The sequence below is a fragment of the Trichoderma ghanense genome (assembly GCF_004382785.1).
Source record: "Trichoderma ghanense strain CCMA-1212 chromosome Unknown scaffold_2, whole genome shotgun sequence".
Lineage (NCBI taxonomy): Eukaryota > Fungi > Ascomycota > Sordariomycetes > Hypocreales > Hypocreaceae > Trichoderma > Trichoderma ghanense.
In genome coordinates, this window is record NW_027395665.1 from 871,232 (window position 1) to 891,151 (window position 19,920).

Here is a 19,920-nt window from a genome sequence, read left to right on the forward strand (position 1 = left end):
TTAGCCAAGCCCCTGATCGCCGTTTTATAAGAAATAAGAAAACCGATAGCTTTATGTAAAGGAACTTCAAACAACAGCCGTAACTCTCCTCACGCTCTTCCTTGCGCCTTCGCCAGACACCATGATGGCATTCTCCGCCTCCAGCGTCCTCATAACCTCATTAAATTCAGCCTGCTCAACAGGCACCGCCGACGCCTCCGCCAGCCTCCTGGCCACATCGCTCCACCGAACAGCGTTTCCGCCCGCCGTCATCTCGTCCAGGAGTCGCAGCGCCGCATCCTTGAGCTCACTGCGGCGCCTTCGCTCAACAGCGCTGGTTCCGTCCGTGATTAGGCTCATGTCGATTCTGCCTTCAGAGTCGGTGGCAGCAGTCTTGAGAGCAGACTGGATGAGGCGGTACGCTTCCTGGACGTCATCTTTCGTGACAGTCTCGGAGAGGCGCATCTTGGCGTGGGCTTCAGAGAGACGGATCATGCTTTCGAGTTGTCGAGTGGTGGCCGTAATGCGCTTCTCGGCGGCACGGACATCTTGTCCCAGAGCCCGCATGGCGACGTAGCATTCAACGAGCTCCTTGGCTGCCTCCTCCGAGATGACGGGCTGAATATTGGAGCGCGCGTATGAGATGTACAGGGTCAGGAACTCGATGGGGAGGATATCGTTGCTGGTGGGTGCCGACTGGGGCTTGTCCTCCAAATACATGGAGAGAAGATGCTTTGCCAGCCGACGGTCCGTCTTGTCGTCGACGCGATCGAGGATGAGGTAGATGAGGTCGAAACGAGAGAGCAAGGTGGGTGGAAGGTCAATGTTTTGCGGGACGGACAGCTCGGGGTTGTAGCGACTGCCGATGGGGTTGGCAGAGGCGAGGATGCTCGTTCGTGCGTTGAGAGTCGTGATGATGCCGGCTTTGGCAATGGACACGGTCTGCTGCTCCATCACCTCGTGGAGGACGGACCGAGTGGATTCGTTCATCTTGTCAAACTCGTCGATGCAGCAGACACCTCCGTCAGAGAGAACCAGAGCGCCTGATTCGAGCACCAGCTGCCTCGTCTCGGGATCACGCGTGACATAGGCGGTCAGACCGACGGCGGAGGAGCCCTTGCCACTGGTGTAGACACCGCGCGGTGCAATCTTGTGGATATACGACAGCATCTGCGACTTGGACGTGGACGGGTCACCGCAGAGGAGAATATTGATGTCGCCTCTGTATTTGGGACTGCCGCCCTTTGTAAAGGTCTTGTTGGTTCCGCCAAACAGCTGCAATAGGATGCCCTTCTTGACGTCGTCCATCTCGTAAATTGAAGGAGCCAACGATCTGGAAAGAAGCTCGTAGATGTCAGGGCGGCGTGACGTCTCTCGGATCTTGAGTTCATCCTCGGCCGTGATGCGACGAGTCTCTTCCATCTCATTGTTGTCAGTCTCCGCTTCTTCTTCGCCCTCCACACCAAGCGTAGTCGGGTCGGCTCCGAGGCGCTTCTTGTCGACTTTCTGCACATGCAGGACATCCACATAAGTCTTGTAAATGCTCTTGATGGCTCTTTGCCGGGGGTTCACTCGCACTGGGCTGACTCGGAAGATGCCAGTCAGCTGGACACGGTCACCGGCCTTGCAAAAATCGACGAGCTCGTTGTAGACGCAGACGGAGACGGAATGGGGCGTCTGCCCTGCGGGGATGCTGTCGGGAGTCTCCTGCAGCTTGATGACCTGTTTATCTTCGAACGAGCACCTGTTGTGAACAATCTGCATTGAGTTTTTGGAAGCGCACATGGGGCGAGGGCACTCGGTAGGCTCTCGAATCTTGCCTCTGTCCAAGCCAACATTGACAGAATGGTTGCAGACGTTGCAGCGAAAGAATGCGTCCTTCATGTCGGGGATTACAGGCGTGGTGCGGATGACGAGGCCCTTGATGGATACAAGGCGGTCCATGTCTGATGCGAGTTAGCTGTCTCTTCTGGCCATACGAATGATAGATTAGCTCACCGGAAGGGTTCAGGTCTCTCAGATTAGTGATCTTGTCAAGACCAAACGGACGCACGACGTAGAGGGAAGATGCGACCTGGTCCTCCAGCGTAGGCTCTTCGTCTCGGGGACGGGGTGTAGGAGTAATGCCCTCATCAGGCCTGTCGGAGCTGGGAAACACGGGTTCAGAGCCCTGGGTGCTTCGCTGAGAGGCTTGCTGTCCGGCACTGCTCTGTGAAGGTCGATTCCTCATTGTTTCGGTTTGGGCAAGGTCGAGCATCAGATCATGGACAGACTGGTCCATGACCGGGACCACTTCTTGCGGGTAGGCTTGGATTTGGTGCCACAACTTCCGCGTTGGTGGGTAGAGGTTCAAGTCTGAAATGTCGAGATACAGCCTTGTTGTGCCGAGCAGCAGCATGTTCTGCAGTGCTTCCCAGTATGGCTTGGATTCGGCATCCGGAGCAGCATTGACCTCAGCGTCCGTAAGGCCATCCCTGTACATGCGATATTTGAGAGTGAAGTGCCGCAAGAAATCCTTGAATGTGGAAAAGGTGTCGTCAATGGACACAGTAGTACCCCAGATGAGAGTCTGGCCGGCACCGCCCAGCACGTCGGCCTCGGAGGTATTAGGATCTCGGTTCGCAAAAGAGGCAGCATCGGAGCCGGGAGCTTGGCCCTCTCTCAAAACTCGACCAGCTTCGTCTAGGATGACATGTCGAGGAGCACGAGGTGTTCTGACGGTGTCTGAGTTGATATCTCCGCGCCTGTACGGCGTGCCGCGGCTAGACCCAACAAAGAGACCACTGCTTTCGCTGCGCAGGTCCGAGTGCAGTCTCGGGGTCCGGCCAGGACTAGAGCTAGGTTCGTATCGAATGGGAGAGGATTCTGCACAAGATTCAACCGTCAGCAAACTCCAAGCACATACAACAGCTCAACAGTTCCACAAGGCCTACCTCCAGCAAGACCACCACTGGCCCGGGGAGTTCGCTGGCCATCACCGTTAGTGGACTGCGTATCCGTCATCTGCCTCAGCGGCGAGCTCGGCGCAGGCCCATTGGTCGGCTGCGTGCTCTGGCTATTCGACATCTGCCGCAGCGGCGACGAGACGTCCCCCATGACCTCATCGATGCCCTGCGTGGGCGCCGGCGACGACTGGTAGAAGATCGGGCTCGAGACCAGCCGCGCAGGAGTGCCCGCCTCCGAGTTGCGCGTGGACCGGCGAGGCGTCGCGGACTGCGAGTCCCGCTGTCTTCGATTCGGCGTCGACATCTCTTGAGTTCGTCACGGTTTGAAGCTGCAGAATGGAGAAGCCGGCGACAATCCACAGACGAAGCTGGAGATTATGATGCCAGGGCTGGGGTTGTTGGGCAAAAAAAGTGACCAGGTTGATGGGACGGCAAAAACGAGGGGCATCACCTTGCATGCAAGGCTCCAAGGCGGTGGAGACGCGTTTTCCCGCCAATTTCCTCCCTCGAGACGCGTAAAGTGCTTTTTTGACGCGAAAAGCCCAAAGAGCTCAAGTACCTTGAAACACGCGTTAAGCGCCGGAAGCGGCAAAAGATTCCGCCGAGCCGCCTTTGCTTGCGCTTTGGAGGGGCTCGCCTTTCTGGGGGGACACCTTTTCGGAGCTTGCCTGATAGTACAGGTATCGCTATCACCAACCATCAGCCCGGCCTCTTTACTCTCCAGCACCTCGCATTCAGCCCCCCCCCCCAAACCGCCCGCCATGTCCCCCGGAATGACCCTCTTCGCCGTCCAGGCAATCCTCATCCTCGGCACCGAAGATGGCGCACGGATATTCGCAAAATACTTTTCTCCGCCGCACGCCGCTCCCACCGGTACGCAATACGTTACGCCTTGAAGCTCCTGGGGGGCGGGTTTGCAACAAGCATACCTATGCGCCCCCTGACGGTTTGAAGCCATTGCTAATGGCGAACTTGTTCTAATAGGCGGCGCAAACACACCGAGCCACCCGTACACCGACCTGAAGGCGCAGAAGGCGTTCGAAAAGGGCCTCATCGACAAGACGGCCAAGCAGACGGGCGACATCATCCTCTACGACAACCGGATCGTGCTGTACAAGATGGAGTCGGACGTCATGCTGTACGTCGTTGGCGCTGCCGACGAGAACGAGATCCTGCTGTATAACACCGTGCTGGCTCTGCGTGACTCTCTTCATCTCCTGTTCAAGTGAGTACCCTCGTTCGGCAACTTGCGGCTGCGGTTGCTGTGACTAGAGACCCCTTGGCTAATCATCCAACTCAGGCAATCCGTGGATAAGAGGACCATTATCGAAAACTACGACCTCGTCTCCCTCGCCATTGACGAGATTGTCGACGACGGCATCATCCTGGAGACGGACCCTACCATCATCGTCCAGCGCGTCAGCCGCGCGCCCACCCAGGACGTTCCCCTGGGCCGCATTGACTTTAGCGAACAGGGCGTCAACAACCTGGCACAGCTGGGCAAGTCGAAGCTGTCAGACTGGCTGCGCCAGGGGCTGTAGAGTTGGAAGGCCTGGGTTGCTTGTTTGGAGTTGCATGTTTAAAGCGGTCTGTTGCACTAAAAAGACTACCCTTGTAGTTTGATTGTTTTTTTTTTTTTTTTTTTTTAATTCTTCCGTCTATTGTTTGAAACATTCTTCCGTCTATTGTTTGAAACGATATCTCGGTTTATATTCAGGGCAGGGGTATAACGAATCTATGCATCTTTCCTCCTTTTTTTTTCTATCCGGTAATTGCTCCCTCATGATCGTATCTCCGAGGCCGCTTTGCGAAGACGATTCATCACGGCAGCGGCGATGTCCAGCTCGTCGTCTATACCATCAACGAATATCGTGTCAATGTTCCGGCGATCCAACTCCCGCAGCGCCGAGAACAACCCCTGGGCTATCCTCTTCGTGTCGTGTCCCAGGTCTATGTCGAATAGCTCGCCGACGACATCGCCCTGCTTGTTCTTGAGATGTCCTTTAAACACTTGATATGCAGGATTCAGGTACTCGTCGTCATGAGCATCCTGATCCAACGGGGCAGGCTGTAGATCGTCGCACTCAAGACCGGCTCCCGAATTCCACCGCAGCGTTCGGATCACGCCTATTCTCCGTGATGAACGGCCGTTGGTCTTGTCCGTCTCTCCATTCTCCGTAGCGCCGGCAACTTCAACGTCAGACGGCAGAACTCCTCCAGAGCCATCATTGTACGTAGACTCGTAGAGCACCACCCTCGCCTTGGGGCTGTAGTGCTTGTACTTCATCCCGGGCGCCCTCGGCGCCGCCTTCCCCAGCTCGCTGTGGTCCTTGTACGCCTTAGTCACGTTCTCCCAGCCAGGACACCGCCGGAGCTCCTCCATGCTGATGCCTCCCGGTCGAAGCACCACCGGCGGATCGCAGAGGCCATCCACGACGGTGCTTTCAACGCCAACCTGGCAGGGACCCCCATCAAGAATAAGCTCGATCCGTCCATCCAGATCATCCTTGACGTGCTGCGCCGCTGTGGGAGACGGCTTGGTCGAAGCGTTTGCAGAGGGAGCCGCGAGAGGCACGCCAGCCAGCTTGATGAGGCTCAAAGCCAGCGGCGACGACGGCATCCTCGCCCCAAACGTCTCCAATCCCGCCGTCACCTCCGGCGCCAACTTTGACGGCTGCGGGTTAGGCAACAGGATCGTCAGCGGCCCCGGCCAAAAGCGCTCCACCAGCGCCCTGTACCTGCTCGGAATGGCCTCCTGGTCGTCCCTCTTCTTTCCCAGCAGCTCGCGCAGCATGCGCAGATCCGAGACGTGCACAATGAGCGGGTTGTCCGACGGTCTTCCCTTGGCCGCGTAGATGCCCTTGACGGCGGCGCTGCGAGTGGCGTCCGCGCCGAGGCCGTAGACGGTTTCCGTTGGGAATGCGACGGGCGTGTTGCTGGTTCGGAGGTAGGCCGCTGCGGACTCGAGGGCGGCGATGGCGTCCTTGGAGGAGGGGAGGATGTGCCATTCTTCGAGCTTTGAGGGGGGTGGTGATGAGGAGGTGGAGGAGGATGTCGCTGGTGAAGGTGATGACGGTGGTGAGGGCAGTGAGGCTTCGAATTTTCCGAGGGGAGAGTCCTTGCTCGGAGACACTTTTATGATTTTTGTTTCCATGGCGGCGAGGCTTCGAGACACTGGAACTGATGCTGGTCGTGAACGAGTTGAAGTTGCAAGTGCTCGAAGCAGGCCTTGATGGAGTCGACGCAGAGGAATGTTGACGACTGTGCCGGGTTTATCGATTTCTATCTTCTTTGTCAACCTCGATGTCCTGTGCTATGAGATTTTATCGAGACGAGGCTATTTGTGGCAATTTGTCCGCAGTACTGTGAAATATATGATGGTTAGGTGTAAGTGAGTTCTTGAGAAGTGATGTTGCGCCGGTGTCGCTGCATGAAATATTTGGCGGGCAGAAAATTTCATTCAGGCGCCTCAACTATAACGTCAGACAGTGAAGCCGACGCCACTCCGAGGCTGAGCCACTTCCGTATAAGTGCACCGTAGTAGACGTTCAACTCAACAACTCAAGACGTGTGTCTAAATTCCTAAGCTTGATTCAAGTTGATCCTTTTCTAATCCAGCGAGTTTAACACTTCTATGCTTTTGTCTTGCTCAAATGTGCACATTCGATCTATACATGCCGGTATCAACCACACCGATATAAACGCATCCAGAGCTGGCACTCTTCCTGCCTGGCCCAACTCGAAGAGCAGGCAGCAAACTGAATGGAAAGGCTTCAATGACGGCCTGAAGAAAACAATCCATGCAAATGCTGTGCCGCACTATCTCGCCCATTCTCCTTATCCCCGTACCAAACTCCGCGCTCTTCGCTTTTCATCCTCTGTCAACACCCAGTCAATCCCATCCTCTCCGTTCTGCGCGCAAATCTCCTCCCACTCGTCATCCTCCATGTTCGCAACCATGAGCAGCTGCGTGACTCTGCTAAACACCTCCTTCACGCTGTAGTTACCCCGAGAAACTACATCCACAATGGCCGTAAAGTCTCTCTCCATGCGAATCGCGCCATATGCGCTCGTTCGTCCACCGTAGCCGAGGATCCTCTTCTCCAAGATCCGGGACAAGTACCGCGCAGTCAAATCCATGAGGCTGCTGAACGTGCCCGGCGTCATGATTCGGCCAATGGCCTTCATGAGCTGATCCCACCCGTGTTCGAAGCGCCGCGCTACCTGATCGAGGAGTTCTCCCTCTCCTGCATCATTCTCCTGGGCGATTTCCGCAATCTCTTCCTCTGTGAGCGTGTAGTCTGCGTCGCGGAATGTGTCGCTGAGGACCGGCCGCAGACGTAGTTTGACGACCTGGTTGAACAAGACCTGGATCGCTTCATTAAGCAGCTCAGTCGTCTTGCCAAGGAAGGCCGTCTCTAGTGAGCGTAGAGTGCCCATGACAACCACCGCATCGCGCTCAAATGGGAACGATTGCTTTAGCTGGGCTTCAACCTCTTCTTTTTGCTGTGTCAGTCCATCCGGAGAGCCAATGCGGCCATGGATGATTCTGGTCAGATACTCATTGGCCATGTCCAGGCTGTTAATGAGAACGATGAACTGTATGATCTTGTCTTCTGGCGGGAAGCCTCCCTGTATAGCTGCCTTGGGGTAGGACTCGTCGCGCATCTTGCGCTGTATCATGCCCACAAAGTCACCGGTGAGGACCCGACTGACAGATGGAACGACTGAGGCGACAACGTCTTTCTGCGAGGTGGATAAGCACCTCTGGAGAACGGCATTGACAATGTACATGACATCGTCAACCGCGAGTATTATGTACGGAGTGTTGCCTTCGATGGGTTTGTTTAGGCTCAAAGACAGGCCGCTAGGGTACTCGTCCAACTGGAACGCCTTTTCAACGGATCGACGGAAGAAAAAAGTCGACATGACGTTGTAAGGCGATATTAATTTGGAAGACACCTTGGCGTACAGTTTCGACTTGACCAACAGATCTGCTAGCCTCAAGGGTGCATCCTGCACTTCTGGGTCCTGTAAAAGCCATCGTTAGAGAGGATATTCTTGAAACCGAGCAATCATATCATGCTGCAGATGCACTTACCATGGACTTTACTGAGATGAATCGGGTGTAGAACGACCACTGCGCAAGCATGACAGAAATCTCATGCAGCAGCCCGTCAACCTCCTTCATGTTGACGCCCTCGTCTTCACTGCTTCTGGGGTTGTTGCCCGCACCCGCCGCGGGTGAGTTCATCCTAGGGATACCTCCCCGGGGAGGCTGTGGCAGGAAACTCTGGACCAGAAACGAAAAAGGATAGCTCTTCACATCCGTCAGCTTCTTGTCGACCCCTCTCTCGTCGCTCCACGTGTCGAGAATGATGCCGCCCTGGACGTCCGCCTCCATCTGGATGCGCTCAATAACGCGCACCATCTTGCCGGCGCCGTAATGCCGCTCAACCAGCCCGCCATGGCCCTCGACAATCTGAGCAATATGCTGAAAGAGCCGCGTCAGCGAGTTGGCGTAGATGATGCCCTCCTTGCGGTTCTGGCCCGCCATGCCGTCCTTGAGCGTGGCCCTCGCCGTGCCCGCCACTCCCTGGCACACGTATTTGCCGTACACGTCCAATCCCACATCCGCCCGCCCAATGAGAGGAAACAGCTTGAAGAACCGCGTCACCTTGGCACCGTCGCCCTCCGCCGCCGCCTTGTCGAACTCGCGCAGGAACAGCCCGCACAGGCTCTCCCTCGCGTTCTCGAGCGTGATCCACGGCGCATCGGGCACCTCGACGCTGGGCACAATGTTGGCCGCAAAGGCGCCCCGGGCAATGGCCTCGGGGACCTTGCTCGCCCGCGCCAGGTAGCCCGCCGCCGCCTCCCAGTCCTGCGGCGCGCCCATGGAGCCCACGACGCCGTTGACGCACGCCTTGAGCTCGGCCACCTGCTCCACGACGCCCAGCGTGGCCTCGACCCGGCTCTTCTCCAGGTCCAGCTCCTTGACCCTGTTGCTGAGCCGCCCGGCCGTGTCCGCTGCCGTCGAGAGCATGTCTCTGCTGATGCCGCGCACCGCAATCACCTGCGCGCCCAGGCCCGCCCGCAGCAGGTCCAGCCTGCCCAGGTCCCGCGAGAGGTCGTTCTGCGTCTCTAGGAGCGCATCGAGCCTCGCGGTGATCGCCGACTCGCGCTCGTGCAGGGCGGCGAGCGTTGCGCGCAGCCCGGCCTCGTTGGTCGCATTTTGGAGGGCCGGCGATGCTGTTGCTGCTGGTGCTGCTGATGTTACAGCTCGGCTGCTGGTGCTGCTGCCGCGGAGCACGCCGTTGGGGGGTGACATTGGCGCTGAGCACGAGTATCGAGGAGGCGCATAGCTGCCCCTGGCAACGTCGTCGAGGCGGATTCGTGCGAGGTCGGGAGTCGTGTGAGGGAGGTTGCAGCTTGCTGGTGTTGTCTGGAGACAGGTAAGCCGAGTTAACGTTAGTACAGTACCTTGTATGGAGCTGTTCAAATATGGGGGGTCATTTTGGTGGAGGAGGAGGGGCTAACGTCAAGAATTGGCCCCCCAGCTGTCGTTGAGCTCACTTGAAGTGCAGGGCAATTGATAGAAGACTAGAGACCTCACCATTCTGGAAATGAAAAGTGAAGAATAGATGGACATGAATGGATTTCTGCGTAACCAATTGGATCATCTACTTCCTGAAATAATGCGAGTTTTAGCTATATGCCAGCTTCCTAACAAGCCGAACTGCACAATTGCGATACCCAGGAGTTGCGTCTTTCAGAGATCTCATCTGGGCTTTCACTTCATATCATTAGAGGACCAAATGTCCAATCTTTTCTATACAAAACCGCATATTGATGCTGGCTTAAATATGTAAATGAATACAGGCAGGGATCTACTCTACTCCCCAGACCCATACATGTCTTTTGTGTATTACAATTCATCTCATGCCATATATCACAACCTCCTCTGAAGCCCATTTAATCCCTTTTTTTACCCGCTTCTCTCCAAAGCCCGCTCTTTTTAAACCGCCTGACTGTAACCGCCGCCCAAACGCCGCTGCCCATATCTGAGGTACTTTCGTAATTCATCCGCCCAAAACACCGTGCTGCAAAGCATGACCAGCCGTATCAGATCACCCAGCCCAAGCGCCTCCGTCTGGAAGACTTCTTGGAGCCATGGGAGATAGATGACGAGCAGCTGACCGACGATTGACAGAGAGACTGCCCAGTTAAACAAGTTATTCGAAAATAGTCCCACCTCGCCACGCAGCACCGATTTGGATTCAGAGCGGCAGCTGAGAGCGTTGAACATGTCGAAGAAAACGAAGCAAGTGAAAGTCATGGTTGTGTCCCGGCGGGTGACGATGCCGTCAGCCATTTGCTGCCGGTATGTGATCATAGTGCCAACCATGATGATGGCTGCCGAGGTGAGAACTCTCTGGATGAGTTTCGTGGTGAGAACCGGGTCGTTGCGCTTCCTTGGTGGCCTGTTCATCACGTCAGGGTCAACCGTCTCGACACCAAGAGATTGTGCCGGAGGACCATCCATGATGATGTCTGGTTTTGTCAGCAAAGCAGACTCTAATTAGAAAAGGGGAGCCATCAAAAAAAAAAAAAAGAAAACCTACTGATCCACAGAATCTGCATGGCATTCAAAGGACTCTTGAACCCGAAGCATGTGCAGACAAAGACAAGGGCCAAGCTCGCCGCACTTGTGCTGAGCTGGAACGTGAGGAAGTTCTGGATATTGTTGAAGATGCCCTTTCCTTCCTCAATAGCCCGCAAGATGGTAGAGAAATCGTCGTCTGTCAGGATCATGTCCGCGGCCTCCTTGGCCACATCGGTTCCATGACGACCCATAGCAATGCCAATATCAGCCTTCTTCAAAGCCGGCGCATCGTTTACGCCGTCACCAGTCATGGCTACAATATCTCCTCGGGATTGAAGCGCGCGGATAATCTTCATCTTGTGGTCGGGGTTGGTTCTCGCAAAAATCGTGGTATGCTGCATCGCCTGAGCAAGGGCCTCGTCGGACATGCTGTCGATTTCATCCCCTCTTAGGACGGCCCTGACCGCGTTCTGGCCCGGCAGATGAGAGCTAGGAACGGCAACGTTCATTCCTAGCTGTTTACCAATCGCAAGCGCCGTGGTCTCGGCATCACCAGTGATCATAATAACGCGGACGCCGCCTCGCATCAGTCGTCGGATGGAGCGCTCCACGCCGGGCCTCGGGGGGTCTCTCATACCGACCAGGCCGGCAAATGTGAGACCCTTGTAAACGTCCTCAGAGCCTTGGGGGATGACCGGACTGGAGGCTCCAGTGGCGGGTGTGTTGCTTCGCGTGTCAGCTGCCGATGTGCGTGTTCTCGAGGATCTAGCCACTTGTCCACTGGCAAAAGCAAGCACGCGGAGTCCCTTGGATGCCATGGCATCGGCCGCTGCCAGAGCCTCCTGGCGTCGCGCATTGTCCAATACAATTTCTCGGCCATCCTTTTCCAGATACGTGTCGCAAGCGGCGAGGACCTTTTCGATCGATCCCTTCATATATGCATGCTCATTTTGGCTTCCAACGGTAACTCCCATCCACTTTCTCTCAGAGCTAAAGGGCACCTCCGTGACACGAGGGCCCATGGCGTCTCGCACGTCGTGTTCTTTGAACTTGTCGAGCAGATCAAGCATGGCCACATCGGTTGGCTGGCCGACCCAGCGAGTATAAGTCGATGCCTCTTCGCGTCCTAGCGTTGAAGACAAGACGGCACTCGTGGCAGCGCCGCTCTCCGTGAAATTCTTGGAGAGTCGTGCATTGTTTGCGATGTTTCCAATCCGCAGGATGTGCAAAGCCGCTTGTGTCGGTTTGAACTCTTCCACCTCGGTATCCGAAGCTACGTCGAGCGGACCGCCTTCTCCAAAGCACCACATCTCGACAGTTGTCATATGGTTCGTTGTGAGAGTGCCTATTTGGGGGTAAGTTCAGCAACAAAGCGACCATTGACCGGTGATCTTAAAGGGGGGCTTACCGGTCTTGTCGGTGCACACAACATTGACGGAGCCAAGTGTTTCCACCTTGGGCATCCAGCGCACGATGGCATGATGCTTGGCCATCCGGTGAACGCCAAGAGCCAGAGTGACGGTAACAATGATGGGTAACCCTTCGGGAATGGCTGCGACGGCCAGGGATATGGAAATGGTGAAGATTTCGAGTAGTTTCTTCCCTTGCAACCAACCAACCAGCGATATCAGTCCAATGACAACAAACGATGCCTTGCTCAGCTGCGAACCGAGGTCGTCCATCGACAGCTGCAAAGGAGACCTGGGGTTCTCTGTTCCAGAGACGCTTGACGCAATGGAGCCGAAATGGGTATTTCCGCCGGTAGCAAAGACGATTCCCTGACCATGTCCGGATTTCACCAGTGTGCCCATGTAAGCGATGTTCCTAGCGTTGCCGCTGTCAGACGACTCAGCATTGCCCATGGGGGCTACCGGAGAGAGAGATGTTGGCCTTGGAATTTGGTTGAAGGCCTGCATGTTCAATCCATGAGGTTCTGCTTCGGTCGATATCCTAACGGGCTTCGTTTCGCCAGTGAGGTTGGAGACGTCAATGGTCAGATCAGCCGCCTTGGTGACTCGAATGTCCGCGGGGATACGGTCGCCGGTGGTGAACAACACCAAGTCTCCGGGGACGAGCTGCGATGCCGAAACCTTGAAAGACGTGCCGTCCAAGATATCTTCGATAGGCGTGATTGCGCCAGAGCTATCGGCCGCGTCTTGCGGGTCGCTGATGCGGGGAGGCCATGTAGGAGGCTTCTGTAGGTTCGACTTGTTTGGCGAGCCTCGGACCAGGTGTGCGTGATTCGGGACCAGGTGGTTGAGGGCCTCAATTGACTTCTCGGATCGGTACTCCTGGACGAAACCCACGGAGACGACAATGGTGACCGCCACAGTGATGCTGATGGCATCGTCCATGTTGCCCAAGAGCAACGACGTCCCTGCGGACACCAGCAGGAGTACAATCAGCGGCTCCTGGAATTGCTTGAGAAACCGCAGCCAGAGCGGCTCCGGGGCCTCGTGGGGAATCTCATTGGGTCCGTATTCGCTGAGTCGTTTCAATGCTTCGTTGGGCGTGAGGCCGTATGTAAGCGACGTTCGTAGCTGGGCGGCAGCCTCGCTGGGCGTCATGAAGGAATACTCTTTGGCCACTCCCTGTCATCGAACCCGTTGTTAGCGATCTGCGCCTTGCGTCAATGGCATCTCCAGCCTTACCCGCGCATGCGCCGATGATGTCCGGGCATGTCCAGGCCTGGACTCTGATCTCCCCTGGCGTGTTGAATCGGCATCGTCTCCAGTGATGATGGGCACGCTGGCCATTGGCAGCAGAGTCTCGCTGCCAGAGCCGCGGCCCGCCCACGGCAGCTGCATATTGCAGACTCGAGGGCGGCGTCGAGTGTGTAAAAGGGGTTCCGAACAGTCAATCGACCTCCAAGAGTTGTTGTCAAAGGCCGGGTCTCATGAGGGAGGTAGAGAGTCGAATGCGCAGCAGTCCGGTGGCGCATGCGTCGTCGGTATCGGGAGAGGGGCACTGCGTGGAATCAAGGCCGTCCGTTGTCTTGCAGCTGGCTCTTGACGGCGACTTGTACGATCCTCACCCCCCTAATGACACGGAAGAGGCCAGCGTGCAGACCGGTGAAGCATTAGCAGCCAGACGTGATCGTGGAAATTGCATGGATGGATGGAAAGGTGGTCTTCCAGCGGGATGAATGCGCTAGCCTCGCCACTCTGCACTGGGGGACAAGCCGACAGGGAGCGTTACAGGGGGGCTGCAGCTATTGGGGGCGCCCTCAAAGCAACCTAACGCTCAGGCTGGGCTTAGCGGCAGTGCGGCTATGGAGGCCGGAGCTGCGCAGATGCGGTCGATTTTATCGCGGGCATGAGCTTGTTGACGTACAAGTATGAGGATAGTCCCCGTTGTTTTCATGTTGGCAGTAGACGGATTTATACACTGGGTGTCTGAGTGGCATGATGATGCTGATGAACAGAGACGGCATGTTGGAATGACATAAGACGGCAACGTCTGGTGGTGACAAATAGGTTTCTGGGGAGGTGGTGCTTGTTCTGAGAGGCTCAGTTGCGCATGTAGGAGAATTAATAAAGGCAAGGTAGCACTTGGATGGAGAGCTGGATCGTTGACGATGTCTTGGCACAGACAAACAAAGTGATACCAGAGTGAATTCCTTTGCATGTATCAAGATTGAATCTCTGGGAGTCATGGCTATGGTATTAAGACGTCGATGCTGGTGTATATGGGTAAGGATTGAGCCCCCATCCCATCACGCCGTGAAGAAGTCAATTAGTTAAATCCATTGGCTGTGAAAGAGATCATCACTTTCTTGAGGTGATCCGACAATAGGGCACATCCCGAGCAACAGGCTCGAGGACTTCGGTGTTGTGCTCGCAGATGCATCTAATCTGGTCCATTGATTGATGTCGTTGCAGGTACCCGGTACCTAAGCACCGACTTCCGACAAGCCACCAGCCTCAAGCCTTGGCTCCGGACCTGCTGATTCCCCGCTTCCGGCACAGCAAAACCCAGCCGCAATTGGACGGCCAGAGAAGGCTGAAGTACCTCGTACCTCGTACCGCATGCCACCAGCCACTTTTCCTCCCAGCCACGCAATTTACGGCAAGGCAAAGCTTGGGGGACCGCAGCGTCTCCCCTCGCTCCAGACCTGAGACTTTCACACAACTGCGTCTGCTCGCCATTTTTGCCCTTTGCATCGCCGCCACCCCCGTCGCCTCGCCTTGTGCTGCCGAAATCTCGCGCCTTTCCGCAGACTCGCCCCGGGCGACTCGATATTTCCTGACTGGATGAGCTTGCGCGGCTGCTGTTGCGCGTGAGCCAGGCCCGAACACGGTGTAGGCGATTGTTTATCCGCCAAAACGCGCAGCCCTTGTGCCGTGTTTACTTGTGCTCACCTCCACCGAGGCTGCAAAGCTCGTGTCCCTGCAACGGTTCCCACTGGCTGAGCCATTCTGCATACTCTCGGCCTGTCCATCCACACTCGCGATCACATTCGCATTCGCATCCATACCCCGGCATATCGTGCCTTGACTCGCCGTCGCCACATCGACCCGTGCGACAGCTTCGCGCGCCGCCATGTTCTACTCGGAGACGCTCCTCCAGAAGACCGGGCCGCTCGCCCGCGTCTGGCTGTCGGCCAACCTCGAGCGCAAGCTCTCCAAGAATCACATTCTGCAGTCCAATGTCACGGACAGCGTCGAGGCCATCATCACGCCGAACCAGGCGCCCATGGCCCTGCGTCTCAGCGGCCAGCTTCTGCTGGGTGTGGTCAGGATATACCAGCGCAAAACGCGATACTTGCTGGACGATTGTAACGAGGCCATGATGAAGATTAAAATGGTAGGTAGCCGCTTTGCTTTGCTTTTTTTTTTTTTTTTTACTTCGTTACGTCCACTGTTACACACCATACTGACATCTGTTGCTAGGCGTTTCGATCTAGTGGTAACAACGATCTGGCCGCCAATCTGCAAGTCACCAACCGCGAGGCTCTGCTTCTGCCCGATCGCATCACCCCATACGACAACCTCGAGCTCCCTCCACCCCCGGATGCGTCATGGCTGCTTTCGCAGGTTGAGGATGTGTCGTCCACGCAGGTCGGTAGGAAGGGCCGCGTGAGCAACACCCGAGACATCAATCTGCAGGAAGATTTCGACAACAGCCAGTATCTTCAGAGCGGCATGACGCTGGATGAGGACGCACTCGCGCCTATGGATGATCTTGAGCTGGAGCTCGACTTTGGCATCGACATGGACGGCGGCCCAAGCCTTGAAATGGGTCGAGATGCCCCGGCAGCTCGATCAATAGAAGACGACGTCTTCAGCGAGCTGGATATCATGCCTCGATCCAAGGAGGGCGCTGGTCCTGACGACACCACCATGGCCATGGACGGCGGTGTAAGGATCGCAGACGACGAGGGCGACATCCAGATGGGCGACGACGATTTCCAGTTCAACCCCGACGATCAGTCTGCTGTGCCTGGACTGGCTGCCCTCGACATCAACCGAGAGAGAATCTCGGAGTCTCCTCTGTCGGACATTGACGATCAATTTGCCAAGGAAATCGAGGAGGAGTATTCTCGCCACGGCCACACCGATCTCTACGAGCCCCAAGAAGACGCGGAGGACTCCCCCGTCAAGCGACCTGCACAGCGCCCCAGAAAGCAGCGTCTCATGATGCCAGACGATGAAATCGTGCTGTCCAGTACTCATATCAAACAGCAGCAGGCCCACAGGGAAAACATCACCAAGCCGACTGCCTTCCTTCCACGCGATCCCCTGCTTCTCGCCCTTGTGGAAATGCAGAAGAACGGCGGCTTTGTCTCAGCCGTCATGATGGACGGCAGAAGCCAGGGATGGGCACCCGAGCTCCGCGGCATGCTGTCGTTGGACATGGTGCGTGGCGCCAATGAGCTGAAGCGCAAGCGCGATAGCGGTGTCGCCGATGTGGAGAGCGAGTTGGGCGGAGTCAAGTCTCCCCGTCTCGAGCTGGGAGACGACACCGACTTCACCATTGACGGAAACGCCTTTGGCAACCAGAGCGTGAACGCCGATGGAACCATTGTGGAGATTCCCGCCGACGAAGGCGCGGCTCACTTTGACGAGGATCATGCGGACGGAGAGGGAAGCACCCTGATGCCCGCGTTCGAAGACACGACGATGCCCCTTGTCCACCCCGCCGACAGCGGCCCCGTCTCTGTCGGCACCAGGCACGCCGTGCATATTCTGCGAGACCTGTTCGGCTCCGAGGCCGCCCACGATGCAGATAAGAGGAAGAAGTCGGCGGTCGTCTTCCAGAACCTGCTGCCTGAGAAGGAAACCACCAAAGCCGAAGCGACCAAGATGTTTTTCGAGTGCCTGGTGCTCGCCACCAAGGACGCCATCAAGGTCGAGCAGGGCTCAGGTCTGGGCGATCCAATCAAGATCCGAGGCAAGCGTGGCCTCTGGGGTGCCTGGGCTGAGCGAGAAGCCGGCGGCGAAATTTCGAACCAAGGCGAACCCGAGTCCGTTGCTCCCGCGAGTGTTGCGGCGGTTTCTGTCGAAGCATAACCGTCTGCTCTAAACAGTCACGACAACCAAAGGAAGAAATGACGGAAACTTTGCATGTAAACAATACATTGCTGCGCATCTTGGGCTACGGGTTTTGCTTTTGTTCGATTCGCCCATGGCGGAGTTGAAGGCGTTTGGGAGAGATACCATGTTAATGTGACCTTGGGGGTTCTCTGATCTGGTTAAAGGGAGGAGGGGAAAAAATGATGATTCGAGCCTTGGATGTGGATTCAGGACAAGCCTTTTTCTTCTTCTTTTCCTTTCTAGCTAACTTTTTGTTCTGCTCTCCTTTGTAGGTGGCCTGTACGTTGCTTAGGTATCAGCTGTTAGAGTAGGATGTCGAGGGCTCGACTGTCATTCGACAGCTTGGCAATATCATGTGCTTTGAACGCTGCTGAATACGATTCCATCGCTGTTTTGTTGTTTATTCCGAATTGCCCCATTTATGTTGGAGTCTCGAATATGGCTTTACCAGCATGCAGTCGTCTTGATGCGTAGAAGTTGAGTCCCGGAGTGTTATACTTCGTAGTTCATCCTAATAACTACCGTGCCTTACCTGGTAGGTCTCAATAAACTGGAAGATTCCAAGGTCCAACAAAAGAAGTCGCGATCTGCTGCAGCCGAGATGCCCCGCCACGGCTCTCGAACCCCACGCGGAACCAAATCCGTCTCCCTAACCAGGCACCCAAGTTTATCTCCCAGATTCAACCCCGAACGAACAACTACGAGCCACTCCCCCTTCCAAGCGGGCATAAAAGACACGCTCTGTTCGTTTTCCGTTTGCCTAATCCCGATACCGCCAGACCGAAACGAACAAAGAAAGAACGTAAACAAGAGAAACACAGACACAACCGCAGCAATGCCTCCCCCATCGCCCCTCGTCATCGCAACAGGCGCCGTAACCCGCCTCCTCAAGGAAGAAGCCTCCTACCACAAGGAGCTCCAGGAGCAGGAAGCCAAGGTCAAGGCCCAAGAGGAAAAGATCCAGAGCGGACAGGATGACGAGGATGGGAATGCGACGTATATCCTCAAGCAGCACGTACGTTTTCCCCCCCACCTTTCTGTTCCTTCTCTGAACAGAGCTCTGGCCTCTGTGTATCAATTAGATGGGGTTTGGTATTGTGTTTTTGGAAGAGACTACGGCTGACGTTAATGGTTGGGGGGTGATATAGCAAATGGTTGTCGAGCAGACGAGAGCCGTGTTCAAGCCGCTGAGGAACCGCATCAACCAGGCCGTCGAGAAACTCGAGGATTTGGTCGCTGCGGAGGAAAAGGGCGGGAGTGCTTCCGAGGAGGAGCTTGCGAACGCAAAGGCGGCGCTGGAAAAGGCCAAGGCAGAGAATGCTTCGGCATAACGAGCGAAGATATCAGGGAGGAGAAGGTGGGATAGAAAGAGTTGCGATTCTACTTATACAACATGATATGCAGCGATGGCTACAACAAGGCACCGATTAGATACAGCATAATACTTGCAAAAGATTGTCATCTTGATTTTCAGGGAAGGGTTCATCCGGGTATCCTATGTGTATAAAGACTCGACCCATTGTCGGAGAAGAAAAGCAATGCCATGCAAACTGCCCAATCTAATTATCAACCTCCATCTTATCGCCATTCCTCCCACCCGCCTTGTCTTCCTCTTCCTCCTCTTCACCCTCCTCCCGTCGTGAATCCTCCATATCAACGTCTTCGCCCGTCTCACTCCCCGACTCCTCCCGCAGTCGCGTCCGCGACGGCTCCCTCGTCGAAGCCCTGCTGGCTGCTCTCGAACCCGTTCCTTCGGCAGAGAGCTGCTGCAGCCGATCTGGTCGCGGCGAGCTGACCGTCGGCGTCGGCGCGTCCACGGATATCGTTGGCTGAGGCGTCTCGTTCAACGTGCCATCGCCGTCTGGACGCGGTGTCCCGGTTGCGCTGGGCTCGACGCCAGGCGTTTGGCCGCCGCGCTGCTCCTCCGCTTCGTCCTCTCCGCCTTCATTCATGCCTTCTCTCCTGTCGACCTCTTCCTTCTCGTCTCTGATCTGCCGCCTCAGCAGCATGCCCTCCTCCATGATCCTGTTAAACTGGTCTCTCCGCTCCTTCCACGTTCCGCTGTATGTCTCGCTTTCGCGCTCCAGCTCCTTGCACTCCTCCTCCAGCTTCTCCAGAGCCGCAAACTGATCTTCGCGCGGCCGCAGCAACCGATTCGAGAGGATCTTCTCCGCCAGCTCGTCAAACTTCTTCCGCCGCGCCAGGGTCGCCTTGGCGTCCTCCAGCTGCTCGCGCAGCCGGGCGTTGTTTTCGCGCGCGGCCTGGCATTCTGCAAGGATGCGCTGCTTGTCCGCCTCGTAGCGCTGCCGCTCTCGTACGTTTGCGTCGTGGAGGAACTGGAAGCGGGCGATGCTGCTGTCAAAGGCGGCGAAGTCGAAGGTGAGGTCTTCTTGCAGCTGGGCGCTGCTTGTGGTTTGGCCGTTTTGGCCGGTAGGGCCGGACTGGATGGCGCTGGATACGATGGCGGAGATGGAGGACAGGCGCTTGGTGATGCGCTTGAAGGGCTTTTCCTCGACGTTGAGCAGCCGGCTCTTGTGAAGCTCGGATTCGCCCTTTTCGTCGAGCAGCTCCCAGGATGCCATTGCTGAGGATGTGCTTGAATTGAGCGTCAACGAATCGTGGACAGTGATCGTGTGCAAGTAAGAACTTGCTCGAAACAGGAATCGAGAGAGAGGCTGACAAGATGGAGCTTTCTCTGCGTTTTGATTGTCCAGCTTGTTGGTAGATGATTGAATGGCTGGTGCGCTTCAGCCTTGCACTGCAAAAGAACGTTGGGCGCGTTGTTGATGACATAATCCACGCACCGCTTTCCAAGGCTTAGCTCCTCCAAAGCTCGCCACGATCCGGCAGCCTTGCA

At 56.2% G+C, this 19,920-nt stretch overlaps 6 protein-coding genes across 6 annotated transcripts; 3 read left to right on the top strand and 3 right to left on the bottom strand.

The window, feature by feature from the left end:
• Positions 1-66: 66 nt before the first annotated feature.
• CCMA1212_002680 (DNA replication licensing factor mcm4) lies at positions 67-3,228 on the bottom strand (the record flags this gene model as incomplete). The annotated part of the gene is made up of 3 exons (XM_073700057.1): positions 67-1,925; positions 1,978-2,844; positions 2,913-3,228. 3 exons carry the CDS (start codon positions 3,226-3,228, stop codon positions 67-69), a joined length of 3,042 nt encoding a protein of 1,013 aa, XP_073560910.1.
• Positions 3,229-3,662: 434 nt separating this feature from the next.
• Positions 3,663-4,465, top strand: CCMA1212_002681 (putative coatomer subunit zeta; the record flags this gene model as incomplete). The annotated part of the gene is made up of 3 exons (XM_073700058.1): positions 3,663-3,797; positions 3,909-4,149; positions 4,225-4,465. Exons 1-3 carry the CDS (start codon positions 3,686-3,688, stop codon positions 4,463-4,465), a joined length of 594 nt encoding a protein of 197 aa, XP_073560911.1. The 5' UTR covers positions 3,663-3,685.
• A 239-nt stretch (positions 4,466-4,704) lies between these two features.
• Positions 4,705-13,334, bottom strand: CCMA1212_002682 (Calcium-transporting ATPase 1; the record flags this gene model as incomplete). Its single annotated transcript, XM_073700059.1, has 7 exons — positions 4,705-5,940; positions 6,774-7,955; positions 8,026-9,257; positions 9,954-10,475; positions 10,547-11,872; positions 11,936-13,118; positions 13,179-13,334. 7 exons carry the CDS (start codon positions 13,332-13,334, stop codon positions 4,705-4,707), a joined length of 6,837 nt encoding a protein of 2,278 aa, XP_073560912.1.
• Positions 13,335-15,069: 1,735 nt separating this feature from the next.
• Positions 15,070-17,039, top strand: CCMA1212_002683 (Cohesin subunit rad21; the record flags this gene model as incomplete). Its single annotated transcript, XM_073700060.1, has 2 exons — positions 15,070-15,333; positions 15,420-17,039. The coding sequence occupies 2 exons, from the start codon at positions 15,070-15,072 to the stop codon at positions 17,037-17,039; spliced, it is 1,884 nt and encodes a 627-aa protein (XP_073560913.1).
• An 859-nt stretch (positions 17,040-17,898) lies between these two features.
• On the top strand, positions 17,899-18,394 carry CCMA1212_002684 (uncharacterized protein; the record flags this gene model as incomplete). Its single annotated transcript, XM_073700061.1, has 2 exons — positions 17,899-18,078; positions 18,212-18,394. 2 exons carry the CDS (start codon positions 17,899-17,901, stop codon positions 18,392-18,394), a joined length of 363 nt encoding a protein of 120 aa, XP_073560914.1.
• A 228-nt stretch (positions 18,395-18,622) lies between these two features.
• CCMA1212_002685 (THO complex subunit mft1) lies at positions 18,623-19,645 on the bottom strand (the record flags this gene model as incomplete). The annotated part of the gene is made up of 1 exon (XM_073700062.1): positions 18,623-19,645. One exon carries the CDS (start codon positions 19,643-19,645, stop codon positions 18,623-18,625), a length of 1,023 nt encoding a protein of 340 aa, XP_073560915.1.
• Positions 19,646-19,920: the final 275 nt, after the last annotated feature.